The sequence below is a fragment of the Motacilla alba genome, chromosome 11 (genome assembly GCF_015832195.1).
Source record: "Motacilla alba alba isolate MOTALB_02 chromosome 11, Motacilla_alba_V1.0_pri, whole genome shotgun sequence".
Lineage (NCBI taxonomy): Eukaryota > Metazoa > Chordata > Aves > Passeriformes > Motacillidae > Motacilla > Motacilla alba.
Genome location: NC_052026.1, coordinates 3,988,653 through 4,004,432, shown reverse-complemented (window position 1 = coordinate 4,004,432; position 15,780 = coordinate 3,988,653). Strand labels below are relative to the sequence as shown.

At 40.2% G+C, this 15,780-nt stretch overlaps 1 protein-coding gene across 2 annotated transcripts in view; it reads right to left on the bottom strand.

Annotated features, from left to right (window-relative positions):
- The window catches only part of CDH8 (cadherin 8), a 156,709-nt gene that overhangs the window by 85,432 nt on the left and 55,497 nt on the right, over window positions 1–15,780 (bottom strand). For both annotated transcript variants that reach the window (XR_005258253.1, XM_038148047.1), the window contains exon 3: window positions 14,557–14,851. Coding sequence is in view for 1 of the 2 variants with exons in the window: in XM_038148047.1 (XP_038003975.1) it covers window positions 14,557–14,851 (295 nt within the window). In the remaining variant the exon portion in view is untranslated. The remainder of the gene's footprint in view (window positions 1–14,556; window positions 14,852–15,780) is intronic.

Below are 15,780 nucleotides of genomic sequence, written 5' to 3'. Positions count from 1 at the left end.
AATTATTTTGTCTCCCTGCTCTGTGCAGAGAGCTCACCATCCCCTGATATAAAGTCCAGACCCACACACTAAAGCAGCACAGAGTCTGCAACATATAAAAGTTAAACCTGAGGCATCATTTCCCCCCCTGAAGTTCTGTTGGCTCACCTTTTGCACTCACCCCCATTACCAGGGCTCTTTCTGCTGTTCCCACACACAGCCATCCCTCAGCCCTGCTGTACTTCCTGGAGTCTCTGGAGCTGAGCCCCCCCATCCCAGCACATCCCAGCACATCCCAGCTCATCTCCCAGGCTCCCTGCAGCCCAGGGCTGCTGTCCCAGGGTGACACCAGCCATGAATGCAGGCTCAGAGCTTCCTTCAGCTGGATTCAGGCTGATGTAGCAGATGATGTGCTCATTTCTGTGGCTGCTATCATAAAACTTGTGGTTTGTAATCTCCTAAGGCAGAAGGGGTTTGTGTAGAACATCATACAATGGGACAGGGCTGGAAAAAGATAAGGCTCATCACAAAGTGAAAATTTTATTTGGAGTATTTTATCAAGACTGTTTCATTTTGTTTCTATTATATATTTTATATACAAAGGAAAATAAAGAAATAAAACTGTTGACTTCTTGGAGATTGTGTTTGATTTTCCTAGCTGGCTCTCATTTCAAAGGCCTTCAGAAATAATTACATTGCTTGTTTAGAAAGATTTGATATATAATTTCTATTCTTATCTTACTTCACTTGAGAATTCCTGAAGACTTTCTATAGATATTTATTTCAAGATTCCCAGACTTGAATGGATATGCTGATTCTTTGATAAGCACATTCTTTATCCTAAGTGCTCATTAGACACTAAAGTTGAATACACCCTAATAGAAAGAGTTAATCTGTGTCCAACACTGTTTCCAATCCTGATGCTAAACTACCAAGGTTTTATTCTTGTGATATAAAATAATTCAATCACTTATTGAGACCCCAAGTTCAAGTGAGGTTTATAAATGTATTAAAAATACATGGGCAATATGTGTGTCAGTATTTCCAGTTACAGTACACATAAGGTAGGGGGAAAGGCATAATCTTCTTTTTCTTTCCCTCACAGGTCACTTGAAGTGTGATTATAATCTCACCTAATAAAATTAATGAAGGGAATGGACCACTGAAATACTCTCCTGCCTCCTAGAAATCCATTTCTTCCTCAGCCAGTTTCTGCCACTCTGCACTTCATTTCCAACCATCACACACTTCCGAGGCCTGTCAAATCCAGTAATTTGCTCCCAACCATCTTACTGATGAAAATTGTTTAGGGAAGATGTGAGTGATCATGAAACAGAAATTACAGAAATTGCTTCCACTACTGAAATTAGCTAAGCTTTGGCACAGTTTAAATTTTATCACCTTTAATTTTTTTTTTTTTTTTGCTTTATGCCTTGAGTCAAATTTTCTGCAGGTGCGAAACATGCCACATTATGTTGTTCACACTGGCAATAATCAGCATATTTAGGAGCAAACCCCATCCCCTCTGCAGCTGCAGGTGATGTTGGTAAGTCAGTGCTGCCCTGGTTCCCCGGCAATGTGCTCAGAGTTCACCAATCCCACTCCCACAGGTGACAGAACCTGGGCAAAAATAAGGTTTGGAGAACTGAGAGATTCCTGGTGGTGAAAAGCAATGCAGAAAAAAGGAACTCTCAGTCACCATTGGTGTTTTTTTAGCCAACCTCCACACCAGAACTGTCCAAGCTTTGGATTATCAATATTTAAGCAGGATTTTACTCCATTACTGACACTGCAGTTTTAAACTACATGTACATAAATATTTTTTACAAGCATAATGCACCTAAACTTTTAAAGATAAAAATTTCGCATTGAAAAAGCTGTAAGTATGCAGGGAAGGGCATTTATTAAGTAAATGCTCTTAGAAAAACAACATTCTTGGTTCTGCTCAGCAAATAAACTGCTAAGGTTTCTGTTTGTGTTCAATTTTGACTGCATTTGGCTTGTGTTTGCTGCTTTGTCAATGCTACAACAAACTCATTTAGCCAGAGACTATAAATTTGAAATGGTGCCATTTTTATAAGAAAGCCACTATTGTAGTCCAAGTCACTGTTGTCCTAATTACAATAATATTGCAGTTTTATATAATTTGGCCCAACAACATAATCACTGTTTCTTTTTGCTTTATGTACCCAATGTTGCCTTAGGTAAACCAATCTCTTTTTTTTTTTCTTGAGAGATGAGGCAAATTTTAAGATGTTCTGTTAAAAAACTTGGTGTGTTTTTTCCTCAGGTACACTTTTGCAATGCTAATGACTCTTAAATATGGATTTACCCACCATAAATGGAGACTGCACAGAGATTCAACAGATTTTAATTAATGACCACTTCTAATGTGCTTTAACCATTAGCCATTGCTGATTGTTTTACTCTGTCAGTGTCAGATTGTTTTACTCTTGATTACAACAGGCCAGCAATCAGAGACACAATTAACAACAGGACTGTTTTTATATGGCTAGGTGAGAAAGCCTGTGTTTGCTGGCAAACTAAGATTAAAAACCATCATAAAAAATAAGATGTGTGTGCTCAGCTAGTGCTTTTCTGTTGTTTTGGCTTGTTTTTATGTGCAAGTCAGGGTACAGATTCTGCACATTACTCAGAAAGAAAAATGCATATGCTGCCACAGGGAGTAGGGAAGAAAATTCTTTTGGTGTGGCAGTGAAATGTGCGTACTGGGAAAAAAAAAATCCAAAAAATCAAATTTGAATGTTCTAGAGGAGGTAATGCATAGTTGGTGCCAAGAATTTACATGAATCCATATTCAGTGAAGAACCATTTTGTTGAAAGATTGCAATGGCTGGTAAAAATAAATAACATGACCATAATGAAACCTGGTGGGACCGTGTTGTCTCATCTTCCCAGGGACTTATGGGGATTTTTTTTTAATTTTTTTTTTCTTTTCCTGATGCACTTCTTGGTCTCACTCACTCTTTCTCTCCTAATCTTCCCAAATCTTGACAGGGTGAATTCTCCATTTCATTGTGAAGATCTGATTACCAGCCTGATGGGGTATTAGGAGAGGACTTGCATGACAAAGCCTCACCATTATTTGCCACCTCTTTTGTTTTCCTAGGAACATCCTATGTTTCAATCCTTCCTCTGGCTTTGGAGCTGGGCTGATGGAAGCCCCGCAGCCAGGGGTGGTCACACAAAGCATTGTTTGTAGCCAGCAGGTCAGATAAGCATTCTTTCCAAAATGAAGCCTTTTCTTCACTGTCCTTCTTTGCTATAATCTCACAGGTAGCATGACAGTTGTTGTCATGGCAACAATTTTTTATTGAATAAAACTGCAATAATCTCATAAAAACCTGCATAACTTCTTGACATGTAAATTATGACTGCCTCGAAGCTGAAGGAACTTATTCTTATTTGTTTTCCATTGTTGCTCATTTTTTTAAATGCAAAACCATAGTTTTAAGCCTTATCATCCTGCTTTATTGCATGAGACCATTTCTAAACACAGAACCTATGAATTAGAGGTTTCACTAACCAAATAAAGAAAATGTACATGAAATAGGAATCTGCTTAAAGCACTACAGAACTTGTTAACATATGCAAATTACCCACATAAAATATCATTGCATATCTTGGTGTTCATGCAGATATATAAATACGTACACACACAAATTGTGGGAACGTTGCATGAGTGTTTAAGGGTTCTTGGGCAGATCATGTGTTATTATTTCAGCCCTACCTTCTGCACGCATATTTGAATGTAATTTTATTATTGCCATTCTTATTAAGAGCTACTTCATTGCCAAAGCTCCAGGAGGCCAATGTGTGGATCAGATCTCACAGGGAGGGAAGTTTCTCTCCCAGAGAACCAGAGAGCCAAGCACCAGGAAAGACAAACACAAACAGAAGAGAGACAAGGAGCTTGTCCGCCTCGATGATCCTTGAGGTTCCTTCCCAACCCAAGAATTCCATGATTTCATGATTCTGTGAGGAGAGGATGTAAATCCCCCTGGAAGCAATGCTGCCAGCACATGGTGCTGCTGCTGCCTGACCTACAGAGCCCTCAGGGCCTCAGAACCACAAAAATGTGGAGGACTGCTTTGGGGACAGATGACAGAGGGCTTGGGGAAGTGTTTCACATCTTCACACACTTAGAGGAAATTATGAAAAAAGAAAACCTCTGCTTTTTAAGTGTCCAGTGAACCCTTAATGAATGAGGCAATAGATGACACCCTAAGCAGGGGTAAAGCGTAGAGATACAGGTCATAGAGGGGGAAATGGGCAACTTGTGCTTGCCATGCTGAAGAAACAGGAAGGCCAGCATGCATTCTGCTGTTTCCATGGCAGAATCCAATATGCAATCATTTCTAGAGGCAGAAATGAGAAAGAAAATCTGTGCATGGTACAGGTGTAATACTGGTATGTTGGTGATGAGAACCACATAAATACACAGATACAAGACATCTCTTTATCTTCTGCAAAGATGAAAGCAACAACAAAAGCTTCCTTGCAATGAGAAATTGCACAAGGAGGAATAGCTTCCCAAGGGAAATAACAGAATCCTCCTCAGTGAAGAGTTCACTCTCTTGCACAGGATGCTGGAATAATGTATTCTAAGGGAAAACCCTAGAAAGACAGGAAGATTAACTAATAGGGTAATTTGTCTTTCCCAGCTGTAATTTATTTGACTCTAAGTAGTGAAATAGTGTGATGCTGTCATGATCTTGTTTATGATGATTAAGGGAAGGAAGAAGGAAAAGAGGTTATTCACACAACTCTGTTTTAGGCTCAACTGGCTAAATTAGAAACCTTGCTGCACCAGCTGCCTGCTCCACCTGAGGGAGGAAAAGAGAATCATCCTCTCCTGGAATCCTCCTTTTTTGGCTGACTGGAGAGGAACAGAAATGAAACTGGCCAGCTAATGTGAATGACTAAACTTCAGTCCTGTGAGTGCTCTCTTTTGTGGCTGTACCCAACACAGGCCACCCCAGTCTCTAATTCCAGCCCTCCAGGAACTGCAAGCATGTGAAGCCGACACTCCACCAAACAGGAAAGGGAGAACCTTGCAAGAATTTCTGGTTTGTTTACATTAAATTCCATCATAGAATCCCAGAATCATAGAACTAATTATGTTGGAAAAGCCCTTTAAAGTCATGGAGTCCCAGCTGTGCCCGATGCCCACCTTGTCCCCAGCCCAGAGCCCTGAGTGCCACCTCCAGCCCTTCCGGGGACACCTGCAGGGATGGGCACTGCAGAGCTCCCTGGGCAGCCCCTGCCAAGGCCTGAGCACCCTGGCCATGGGGAAATTCCTCCTGGTGTCCAACCTGAACCTCCTCTGGAGCACTTTAAGGCCATTTCCTCTTGTATATATCTCTGTCTAAACACCTGTGTGCACTTATATACTCATATAGACCCCTGTGAACACTTTCTGACACAAACTGCAACTGATACAGTTCATGTTTTGTTTTTGATATTAAACACGAGTGACAAAACATTACTTGCTTATTTTGCCACTTTGTTTTATAAAAGTAGTTGACTGTAATCTCACTGAAATGCACAGAGAGATTTTCAGTACTTTACAGACCAATAGGAAATGGCAGATGCTGCCCTAAAGGATTGGTAATCTAAACCAAAGGTTTTAGCACCTAAAAATCTGTCTCAATGAAAGAATCTGGAAGAATCTAACAGCTTGGTCTATAATAAATTATGTGGTACCATGCAGGAAAATGCAAGAAGCTGTTTCTTGGTTCCAACTGAAAAATAATCCTTTCATACCTTTGAAACACTAAGTGATGTTTAGCTCCATAAGCAGAAGAGGTACCCAGGCTGTTTCTCCCAAATGTTACACATTTCTCAATGCTGGAGTAGATCCTTTAGGAGGCTAATGAAACCTTGAAAGAATGTTAATGTCATGCAGTACATGCTTGAGTCAAAACCTCTGCACAAATGCATGACCTGCCGCGTGTAACACAACAATGTTTGTGCAGATTGCTCGTGTGCCATTTTGAGGGCTTCTTATCATGTGAGAGAAATGGGAAAAACATATTGTATGCAAATGTGTGAGTGCAGAAGTACGAGAGGAGCTGGCTATGCCTGGAGAAAGAGGCTGTGTGAGCAGGCAGGGAGTGGAGCGAGCTGGCAGCCCCGCACCTCACAGCTGTATAATGAGGCTGGGGGAAGCGTGCCTGGGAAATCTAATCAACTGCATATTTTACCATTTCTTGTCTGCATAAACTAATTGTTTTGGAACTCTGATGCTGCCTCTTTAACATAACGTTCTGGAATCAGAAATAGTTTACAACGGAAATACATATTCAGATTTAGGGATATGGATTCCTCCCTGGCAATTATCCTGGCTGGTGTTACCTGGGTTTACCTGTGTGGATCTAACAAGAAGGGACCTTCTTCCTTTTCAGCTTTAAGGCTGGCAGTTCTTTCTTGCTACAACTTATGAGATGGTGCCATTAGAGAGCCTGCAGGCATTCCTTTGCAAATTCCCCTGGGTGGCTGTTTGTTAGGATTAGTACACGCTTTGAAACATCACAGGCAACAGCAGAAGGGTAAAATATATTTTATGTTTGGCTTAAAGAATTACGTTTTCCTTTCATGCTATTTTTTTTATTCTCCCTTTAGATATCACCCTTGCTATAGAATATTAATTGATATTTGTGAGAGAAGTGGGAAATAGCTCCTCTTCTGTTCAGGACTTTTTGAAAGACTGCTTGTCTCTAATCAATTGACTATTTCATCAGCATTCATTCTGCAAGGTCCCCAGGCAAAGGCAGTAAAATTGGATGATCACTGTACACTGTATTACCAAGCAGGAAAAAAAAGGTACTGTAAGTCTTGTTGATTCCAATGGAAGTTTCAGGTTATGCTCATGTGTATTGTAAAAAAAAGAGAAATAAATAATAAAGCAGCCTAGGCTGTTTACTGCAGAAATTCTTTCATTTATGACTTTGTGTGGTGAGAACAGAAAGTGGCTGATATCATCTCACAGCTTTGATGCTCTGCTGGCTTTGTTTGGGAGAGTGAAGCCTGGAGTGCCAGCAGCTGTAACCCAGGGTGCAAAAGCAGAGTGTGAAATATTGTCCCCCCAGGCCACTGCAGGGCCAGCAAATGGCAGCAGAGCTCTTCTGAGCCCCAGGGAGGAGCACAGCTGAATCAGCTGCCCAGCAGCTCCAGGGCTGGCTCCCGAGGAAGCCCTGCTGACAGCAGCTCCACAGGCAGTTGTGAGCTGTTCTCACTGAAGAACAGGAGCTGCAGATTCAGCACTTAACCAAAGACAGAGGTGTCATCAGGGCAAGGTGGGGAATGACTAGTGCCAGAAAAAAAAAAGGGTTCTGAATTGTATCTCAGTTTGGCAAATATCAAGTGTGTCCATGAGAGAGATGTCTAAAACAGGCCACTTAATGAAGAATTTCAGGAGTATTGGTCCCTGATGTTCCAAAACCAAGTCTTTGTGCTAGCAGAAGAATAGAAATTACAGTAATCAAAGTTTCTGTGAAAATATTACCACACTGAACTTAATTTTCTGACCTAGAACTTTCTACCTTTTGTGGTGAGACCTTGTCTATATTTTCTGTGATTGAGAAAGGTGACATTATGCTCCAGACCAGTTCTGTGGCATTTCACAGAGCATCAGTCTGGCAGAAACCCGTGTTGCTCCACTTCCTCTCATCCCTCTGTTTTCCACTTAGGCATCACCCCCTGGCCAGCAAATGGGCTCATGTCACCAGCCAAGCTGCTTAGAAAAATGAGATAACACAACTCCAAAGCCTGCAGAACCAAACCATACCACTCTTTAAACATCTTTTTTTTTCCTTCAGAATTTTACATTTGGGGAAATTGTGAAAAATCCATGCTGAGAATAGATTTAAACTTGTAACCAGAAGAGAATGCATCAGAAACCTGAGTCAGAGACTTATTTTCCCACAGTCATAGAACACAAACACGATGACGCATTTGATATGTACAAATGGAGGCCACCACAAAGGATTTCAGAAGCAGAATATCTGCAAAAATGCATAAGATGTTTGTGACTAGGAGTCAAGAGGAAGAACCACAGTAGGACAGATTCTTGTAGGCACACAGGACATTCACCTAATACTGCCAAAATTTCCTCTGCTCCACCATCACACGATCAACATGTGACAGCTCTGTCTGTCCTCATCCCAAAACAGGAACATCACAGAAAGATGAATTTCTCCATTTGGAAGAACTCCTTAATGAACTATGTCCTCAGCTCTGATCCCAGCAGATTTTATCTGCAGAGTTTATCTTCTCTATGTGTCATCTGCACAACTTTCCTTCGTGCCAAGGGAATGCATGTGTGCAAAAAATGGACAATTTGTGACAAATTGCTGCCAGTGAATGGAGAGGAAGAAAGGCAGTGTTTGTCTCAGAAATCAGCACACATCAGCAGCTCCACACCTTGCACAGGAAATTCAGGCCTTGCTCTTAAGGACCAGACAGTGCCTTCAGAACCTCAACACTCAAGTACCTCTTGCCATTGGCAAAACTACTTGGAGCAATCCCACAGAATTTGGTAATTCTGTATTGTCAATTAACTGGTTTAGTACAATAGGACAATATAAAGGAGGATAACTAAAGGATCAGCCTATAAACCCCTAAAGAATATTGATTTCATCATGGTCCTCGAGCTCATAATGTGCACATAAGAACAGTAAGAAAGATAATGACATTTTTTTGATCAGACCTCATGGGAAATAAAAGTACAGAAATAGCAGCAGGTGCTCAGAACTGTGTTTTCTCAAGGCTCAACAGCCAGTCAGGTTAAGGAACAGCCAGCCAGCCCTGGTGTTGAATGTCCTGAGCCCTTCCTGAAGGTTGTGTGCGACCATTTAAACACACACACACACACACACACACACATTCACCAAACAAATCTCACATAAAACTCCTTAGTGCCGCAGCTCCTGTGTGTGATTATGCGCAACAGGAACAAGTGGAGGAACAAGACAACACGAAAATACACTTCTTTTTTTTCAACAGCTGTTACACTGTTGCCATATTTTGCAACATCTGCTGGTTTTTCCCTTAGCTTTTGCTCTGCCTTTGCATTTACCCTTTGGGCTAATGCGTATTTGACCCCTTATTCCACAATTTTGTGACAAACTATCATTGATTTAACAGTCATGCTCAGTGCCTTAAAAATCAATGATAAAAACCCCAGCAAGACAGTGTGGTTGATCTTGATGATATTTCAGGTCAGGTTCTTATCACAACTTTCTGATTTTTTTTAAGTTATTTTATCACTATTCATGTCAGATTTTGCGTGTTGATTTCATATGGAGCAGATTTTGTCCTTCTGCAAACAATTTCTAAGGGGAGGAGAATGAATGTCTTTGGGAGAACTGGAAAGCAAAGCTGCACTATGTAGAGTGGTCCTAATACAGCTGGCTGGACTAAAGAACTCTGCTCTGCTTTAAAAAAAAAATAAATAATGTCTTATCTGCAGTGGTGTAATCAAGGGCAAACCTTGATTCGAGGGAAAACATTCCTAAGTAGATGTGCTTGTGCCAAAATTGAAAATTGATATTCTGACTCAACTGAAAGCCTAAGCCCTTTCCAGTAAAGACCTTTCATGGAAGCATTTAAGGACAAAAAAATAATATTATTCTAAGCTTTTCCATGTTGTTACTATTTTCAAGTGGCAAAGGCAAAAGCATTTCTAGAGCAATGTCAGACTGAATGCCACTGTGTCTATTTTTTTATGACTGTCAGGGGAAGCCTTAATATTTGGAAATTATTAAAGTTTTCCTGTTTACCTAAATTCAGGCAAACTATGAGAGAATTCTCTTCCCTTATGGCTTTTGTTCTTTTTCCATCTGTGTCCTTTTTTATTTTACCAACACGTTTGTCACTCTGCTTCAGTCGTCTCCTGTCTTTCAACATGACACTTGCTGTCTAAACACTCCCGGCTTCGCTGAGAGCAAAATCAAGAGATTTCACTCCTCATTCCTCTCCTGAATAAAGGGTTCCCAAAACTCTGCTGTCAGGAGACAATATCCACTTTGGCTCCCATTACCACCTCTGCACGTGTTTTGGGGAATTTGTGAATCTGTGTGTAGCTGAGAAGGTAACACAGAAACAGAACATCCTCAAGGGAAGGTGTGGTTTGGTTTTTTTCTTTCTTTTCTTTCTTTTTTTTTTTTCTTTTTTCTTTAAATAAGCTACAGAACTCGTTCCAATTACCCTTATGGATCTTCTAAGCTTGCTCATTCATTTACATAATATTCTGTCTTCGTTGCAGGCATAGATACAGAGCTCACAGACAAACGGGGAGGGAAAAAAATAGAGTCTTGGGGTTCTTACTCCCAGAAGCACAGATAAATCCTTTTTTTTTTTTTTTTAAGGTTTTAACTGAGTTTCTACCCCAGTGTGCCCTTTTATGCTTAAAAGTGATTAAATAAGATTTACAGAAAAAAATAATTATTTCCTATTTGTAATACTTGCCATAATGAAGTAATTCCACAGATTTCACTTTTTGATCTTTAATTCTTTAAGAAAATTAATATCATAATTAAAAGATTAAAGTGCACAGTTTCAGCAAAGAACATATTCTCCATATACACTATTAGCTTTCACAAGCAAATTCATCATTTTTGGAGGTGGGGAACAGGGCTTACTATGGTAGATTATGTGGGAATTACAGTAAAAAAAAATTCAGTTTAGTTCTCAAAACTTTTTTTTTTTTTCTGGAATGTGCTGGTGTCTTTGCTCAGAGAGAGAAATAAATGATTTCAGAATATCTGAGCACAGTGACGCGGCCAGCAGCGAGTGCGTGTGTGGGAGTGTGTTCTGCACAGACAGCTGAGAAGTGAGCAGCACTCCTCCCAGAGAGAGCTCCGGGTAATACTGATCCTCTTTGCACCAGGAGTGGGAGGAGAGCCATGCAAATCCTTTTGTTTCAGCAGGGAAGCAGGATTTTCCAGAGAGCACCGAAACACAGAGTAAAAACCATGCAGGGGACGAAGCCATGGCCGTGTGCGGCTCCTGGATGCTGGCAGACACACAGAGTCCCACATGGGCTGGCACGCACTGCAGGTAGGGACAGAATCTCAGAACTGGGGTGGAAGGGGCCCTAAAGATCATCCAGTGCCACCCCTGCCATAGCAGGGACACCTTCCATTGTCCCAGGCTGCTCCCAGCCCCAGTGTCCAGCCTGGCCTTGGGCACTGCCAGGGATCCAGGGGCAGCCCCAGCTGCTCTGGGCACCCTGTGCCAGGGCCTGCCCACCCTGCCAGGGAACAATTCCTTCCTCATCTCTAATCTAAACCTGCTCTCTGTCAGTTTGAAGCTGGTTTTCACATCCCCATAGTGTTTCATTCCAGTTGTAGATAGTCAAAATAACACCTGACATTCCTATAACACATCTCCTCTAGCCAGGAACATAAGACCAGGTCTAAGGCACCTATTAGAAAAAACTGCATTGTGTTAGAACCTTAGGACAATGAAAGGTTAAAGCCTTCATCTGTATTTCATGCACTGCCTTCCCCTGAGGCCCAAAAATAAAATGCCTTGTACTGCATCCTCATTACATAAGCACTATATATAGAGAGCATATGAGTTCCTCTTCTGTTTCAGAGCAGAAAATTGATACAAGCACTTTGAGGAAAGAAAAGGTTCAGCAGAACTTTGTTTTATCCTGAGTAAGAACACTGCCTAGTGATGTCTGTGTTGTACAAAAGTCAAGGCAAGAAATTGGCAGTGGGTGGAGATCTCTTTAAGGGAATTAAGTAAGTGGATAATGGAAGTGAAATACTCTTAGCAGGGGGAAAGTAAAAATTCCTTGAACTCTGAAAGGAGACAATTTATTTTTAGTAAACATTACAGAAGAGCTAAACTAATTTCAAAAGGACTAAAAAGAAACTTCAAAAAACCTGAAATAATTTACAAAGAATCTTTTCCTTCATCTCTTGATGTTGCTACCTGTGGGTGAAGAGAAGAAAGCAGAAGGAAATAGTGACAGCAACATTAATGAAGGGTAACACTCTCATATTCCACTTTCCAGCCTTGATATTTGGTTGCATCAGAGATTAAGACACAGACTCCACTGCCTCTACTTCAGAGACTTCACACTCACTCATGTCCCATGTAATGCAAATTCTCTGAGTTTCGAAGCAACAACAGAGAAATGGATTTTGTTTCTCAACAAAAGAGCAGGAGTGCATGTTGGTGCTTCTGTAGAGCAGCAGCTTGGAAACCTGCACCCCTAGGAATGTCCTGTAAAACACCTGGAAGGGCCAGGGATCCTAAGGAAAAAATGTGGAAAGCTCTCAGAATTATACTAATAAACCCCAGACCTGTCAGATGATCTACTGCAAATCTCTACCACACAGATTTTTTTAGTAATGGTGACTAATAATTTTGTTGTTAGAACACGCTTCTGGACAAAACTCTTTCATGCAGCCTAACAAACCATAAGAATGTGGAACTTTGTCATTTCAGAGGCAGTTCAGTGTCTATCTTTTCCCCAAGATACTTGGGGAAGCGTTGAAACGATTTCCTGTGGAGCCAGCCCCTTTGGCTATTTCCTAACTACATCTAGCCATTGGGCATTTCTGCTACAATCCTCCATAACAGTTTTCCTAGATGAAGTTTTAAATGAAGTTTTAACTTATAATTCATCTCTCATTACCTTTCTTCACACTTTTCCCTCCTTTTTCACTCTTTCTCCATTCTTACTTTACCTCTCTTTCACTAATATTTCATCTTTTATTCTCTTTTATTCTCTTACTCTCATCTCATTTACCATCTTTTAAACCTCATGTTAACAATTTACTAGCTTTTTATTCATCTCTTGATTAGTTTCCTCTCACAGTTTTCAGTTTTGGGGTTTTTTTCTCCTCTTCTTTACAGTGAATACTGCTTGCATAGGGCCCATGTCTTTATCACAGATTATAAATATGTACAGATATAAATTATTTTTATATAGGCTTTGTGATCAGAAACCATCTTTTCTTTTCTTGCATGTATCTTTCTCTTTTTTCTCCTTGAATACTACATAAATCCCATTTACATAAGGAATGACAGCATTCAATTTTCCTTCCTCCTTCTCCCACACTGTTTTATTTTGGTTTAGTTTTCTAGTCTCATTTTATTTAATTAAGTCATTTGCTCACCTAGAGCTTGGTTGAAACATCTTCTGAAAGCAGGTCCATATTATGTTTGTGCTGCTGTATAATTAAAAGTAACTCAACATATAAGAGCTATGGTTTGGTAAAAGAATTGAAATGCAGGCTCAAAAAATTCACATATCATTTTTGGCACAAGTAATTCGGTACAATGAAGATCTGAAAATCTGTTGGAGCAGAGTTGATTTAAAAGGTGAAGCCTCAGGTCTGACCATGCAGTCAGCACCCACACCTGTATTTGACAATGACTCGGTGGAACTCTCTGTGCTGTGAGTGAGAGGATGGTTCTGGCTCCTCACATTTCTCCTCTTTTTAGCTAAATAAACTCTCCAAAGCAGAAAGAGTGATGTTTTTGAAACTTTGTGATAGGATGTTGCTTTATTCCACAAAGTGCCTTGGCACTCCTTCAATTACCTTGCTTTGACAGATGTAGAAAAATCACTCAGAAGCACATTATCCTCAACCCAACACTAAAATGCATTAGAATTTCCTCTGCATTTCATGGCCAGATTTTGATGCCTTTGCTTATGATGAATTTTTGTATTGCTCTGAAATGGATTCTCTTTGTTTGGTGGGTTTGCTTCCCTTTGCTTTCAGTGACAGCTGAAGATGAGCTGCACTCTGTGTGTGTCCTGGGGAGTGTCAATATCTGCCTCTCTAAGGATGCTCACCTGCACACACAGAGACAAACTATGCAGAAAAGATTCTAACATATTAATCCATGAAGAAATGGATTCACACTAATCCAACAAAATGAATAAATATAAGGAAAATATATTAAGAAGATTATGTTCTTCTCCTTTCTCTTTTCTGCTTTCACACAGTTAATTTCCCTCTTCACCATCTTTCTCCACAGCTTTCTCTGCTTTTCCATTCCATCATCCATGCAAATCCTGTGGCTAATTGGTTAAGTCCACTCTACAGCCTAACCATCAATTCCCAGACACAGCATCTTACATTTCAATGTTTTTGCCTGATTACAGTTGCATTTAGAGGAAAACAAATAAGTATGTATCAATGCCCTGCAAGTGTAGGAAAACAACAAACAGATAATTAAACATCAACAAAATATCAATAGGATTAAAGCATCATGCTGGAGCAAATCTTGATAAATCCTTCTCAATAACAATTCTCCAACTGCAGTGTCAGAAGGGAAATATAAATTTAGCCCATTAAAGTGTTGCTGGACAAAGAGACATTAATACAGCTGTTAATCATTTCCTTACTACTGAGAGACTCGGCTATTGTGCTGCAGATGAAAGCTTCGGCCAAGAAAAGATTCGAAAATATGCAAATGAATGCTAACAACATAATAAATACCTTATTATTCATCACCAACTCAACAGCCTCCTGGCAGAGCCCGGGCTGTGAGCAGGGAGAGGCTGGGCTGCTCACACATACGTACCCACAACAGACATTTCTGGCACCGTGGCGTGGTAGGGACCCTCTACAAACTCAGGAGCGTTGTCATTGATGTCCTGAACCTTGATGATGAATTCTGAGGGGGGCTCCAGGGGCTGGTTTGTGTCCCTGTCCACTGCCTGGGCTGTGAGGGTGTACTCAGCCTTCTCCTCCCGGTCCAGCCTTTTCATGGCGTGGATGTCTCCAGTCTTGTCGTTGATCACAAAGATGGTTCCAGCTCCATCTCCTGACAGAATATACTTGATTTTGCTGCTGCCAGGGTCCAGGTCTGTGTGTAGCTAAAAGGGAGAAAAAGAGGGGAAAAAAAAAGGCATTTTAGAGACAAAAAAAATGTACACACAGAATTTTGGTTTTTTGTTTGTTTTTTTTTTTGCTTTGGTTTAACTATGCATTTTGTCAGCTGATCATTTGTGCTTCAATCTCAGCACTAGTGATCCACAGCTCAGCTTGAATACACATGGAGAGCAGGGATTTGTATGCATACTAATCAAAAATTGATGCAATCATAGACATAATTAGACTTTCTATTTAAAAAGCAGCTGTTATATATATTTTAAATCCCCATTCTAAAATGTAAATGTCTTCAGAACTATTATCAGCCCAAATGAACAAGTACAAAATGTCCTTAACCTATTAGAGCAAAGGGTGAGGGAAGGGTTAACCATATGTTTTAATCTAACCTCTTATTTTTAGTTATTACTTTCAACTTATTTCCAGGTGGCTGCAAATGGTTGAACACTGGCATCTATGGAACCTTGTTACAGACAGCGGTCAGAGAAATTAAGAACTCTATCACAACTGAGATCTTTGCAGAACTCAAAAGGTTCTAAGATCTTTATTCCAAAGTACGTGCCCTGGTAGAAGAACCCTTGCACACATCTTCCCGTTCTCCTCAAAGCCCGATCAGGAAAAAAAAATTGTATTAAATTTGTATTTGGCTTTTCAAAAAACAAGAGAGAATTATAATAAACAGAACCAGTATGAGAAATATATTAATTATTGTTAATGTTTTTATTAATTAAAAACCAGGAGACAAAGGACGTCCATTGATTTTTTTTGGTAGGCTCAGAGCCAAATACCAAATATCAGATTATCTCCAATAATTTTTAAATTGTGAGACTGTGAATTGGTTGGATCATATGTATCACTGTCAACACATTCAAAAATACAGGATAATAACTTGAATACACAGTAATAGGGGTTTAAA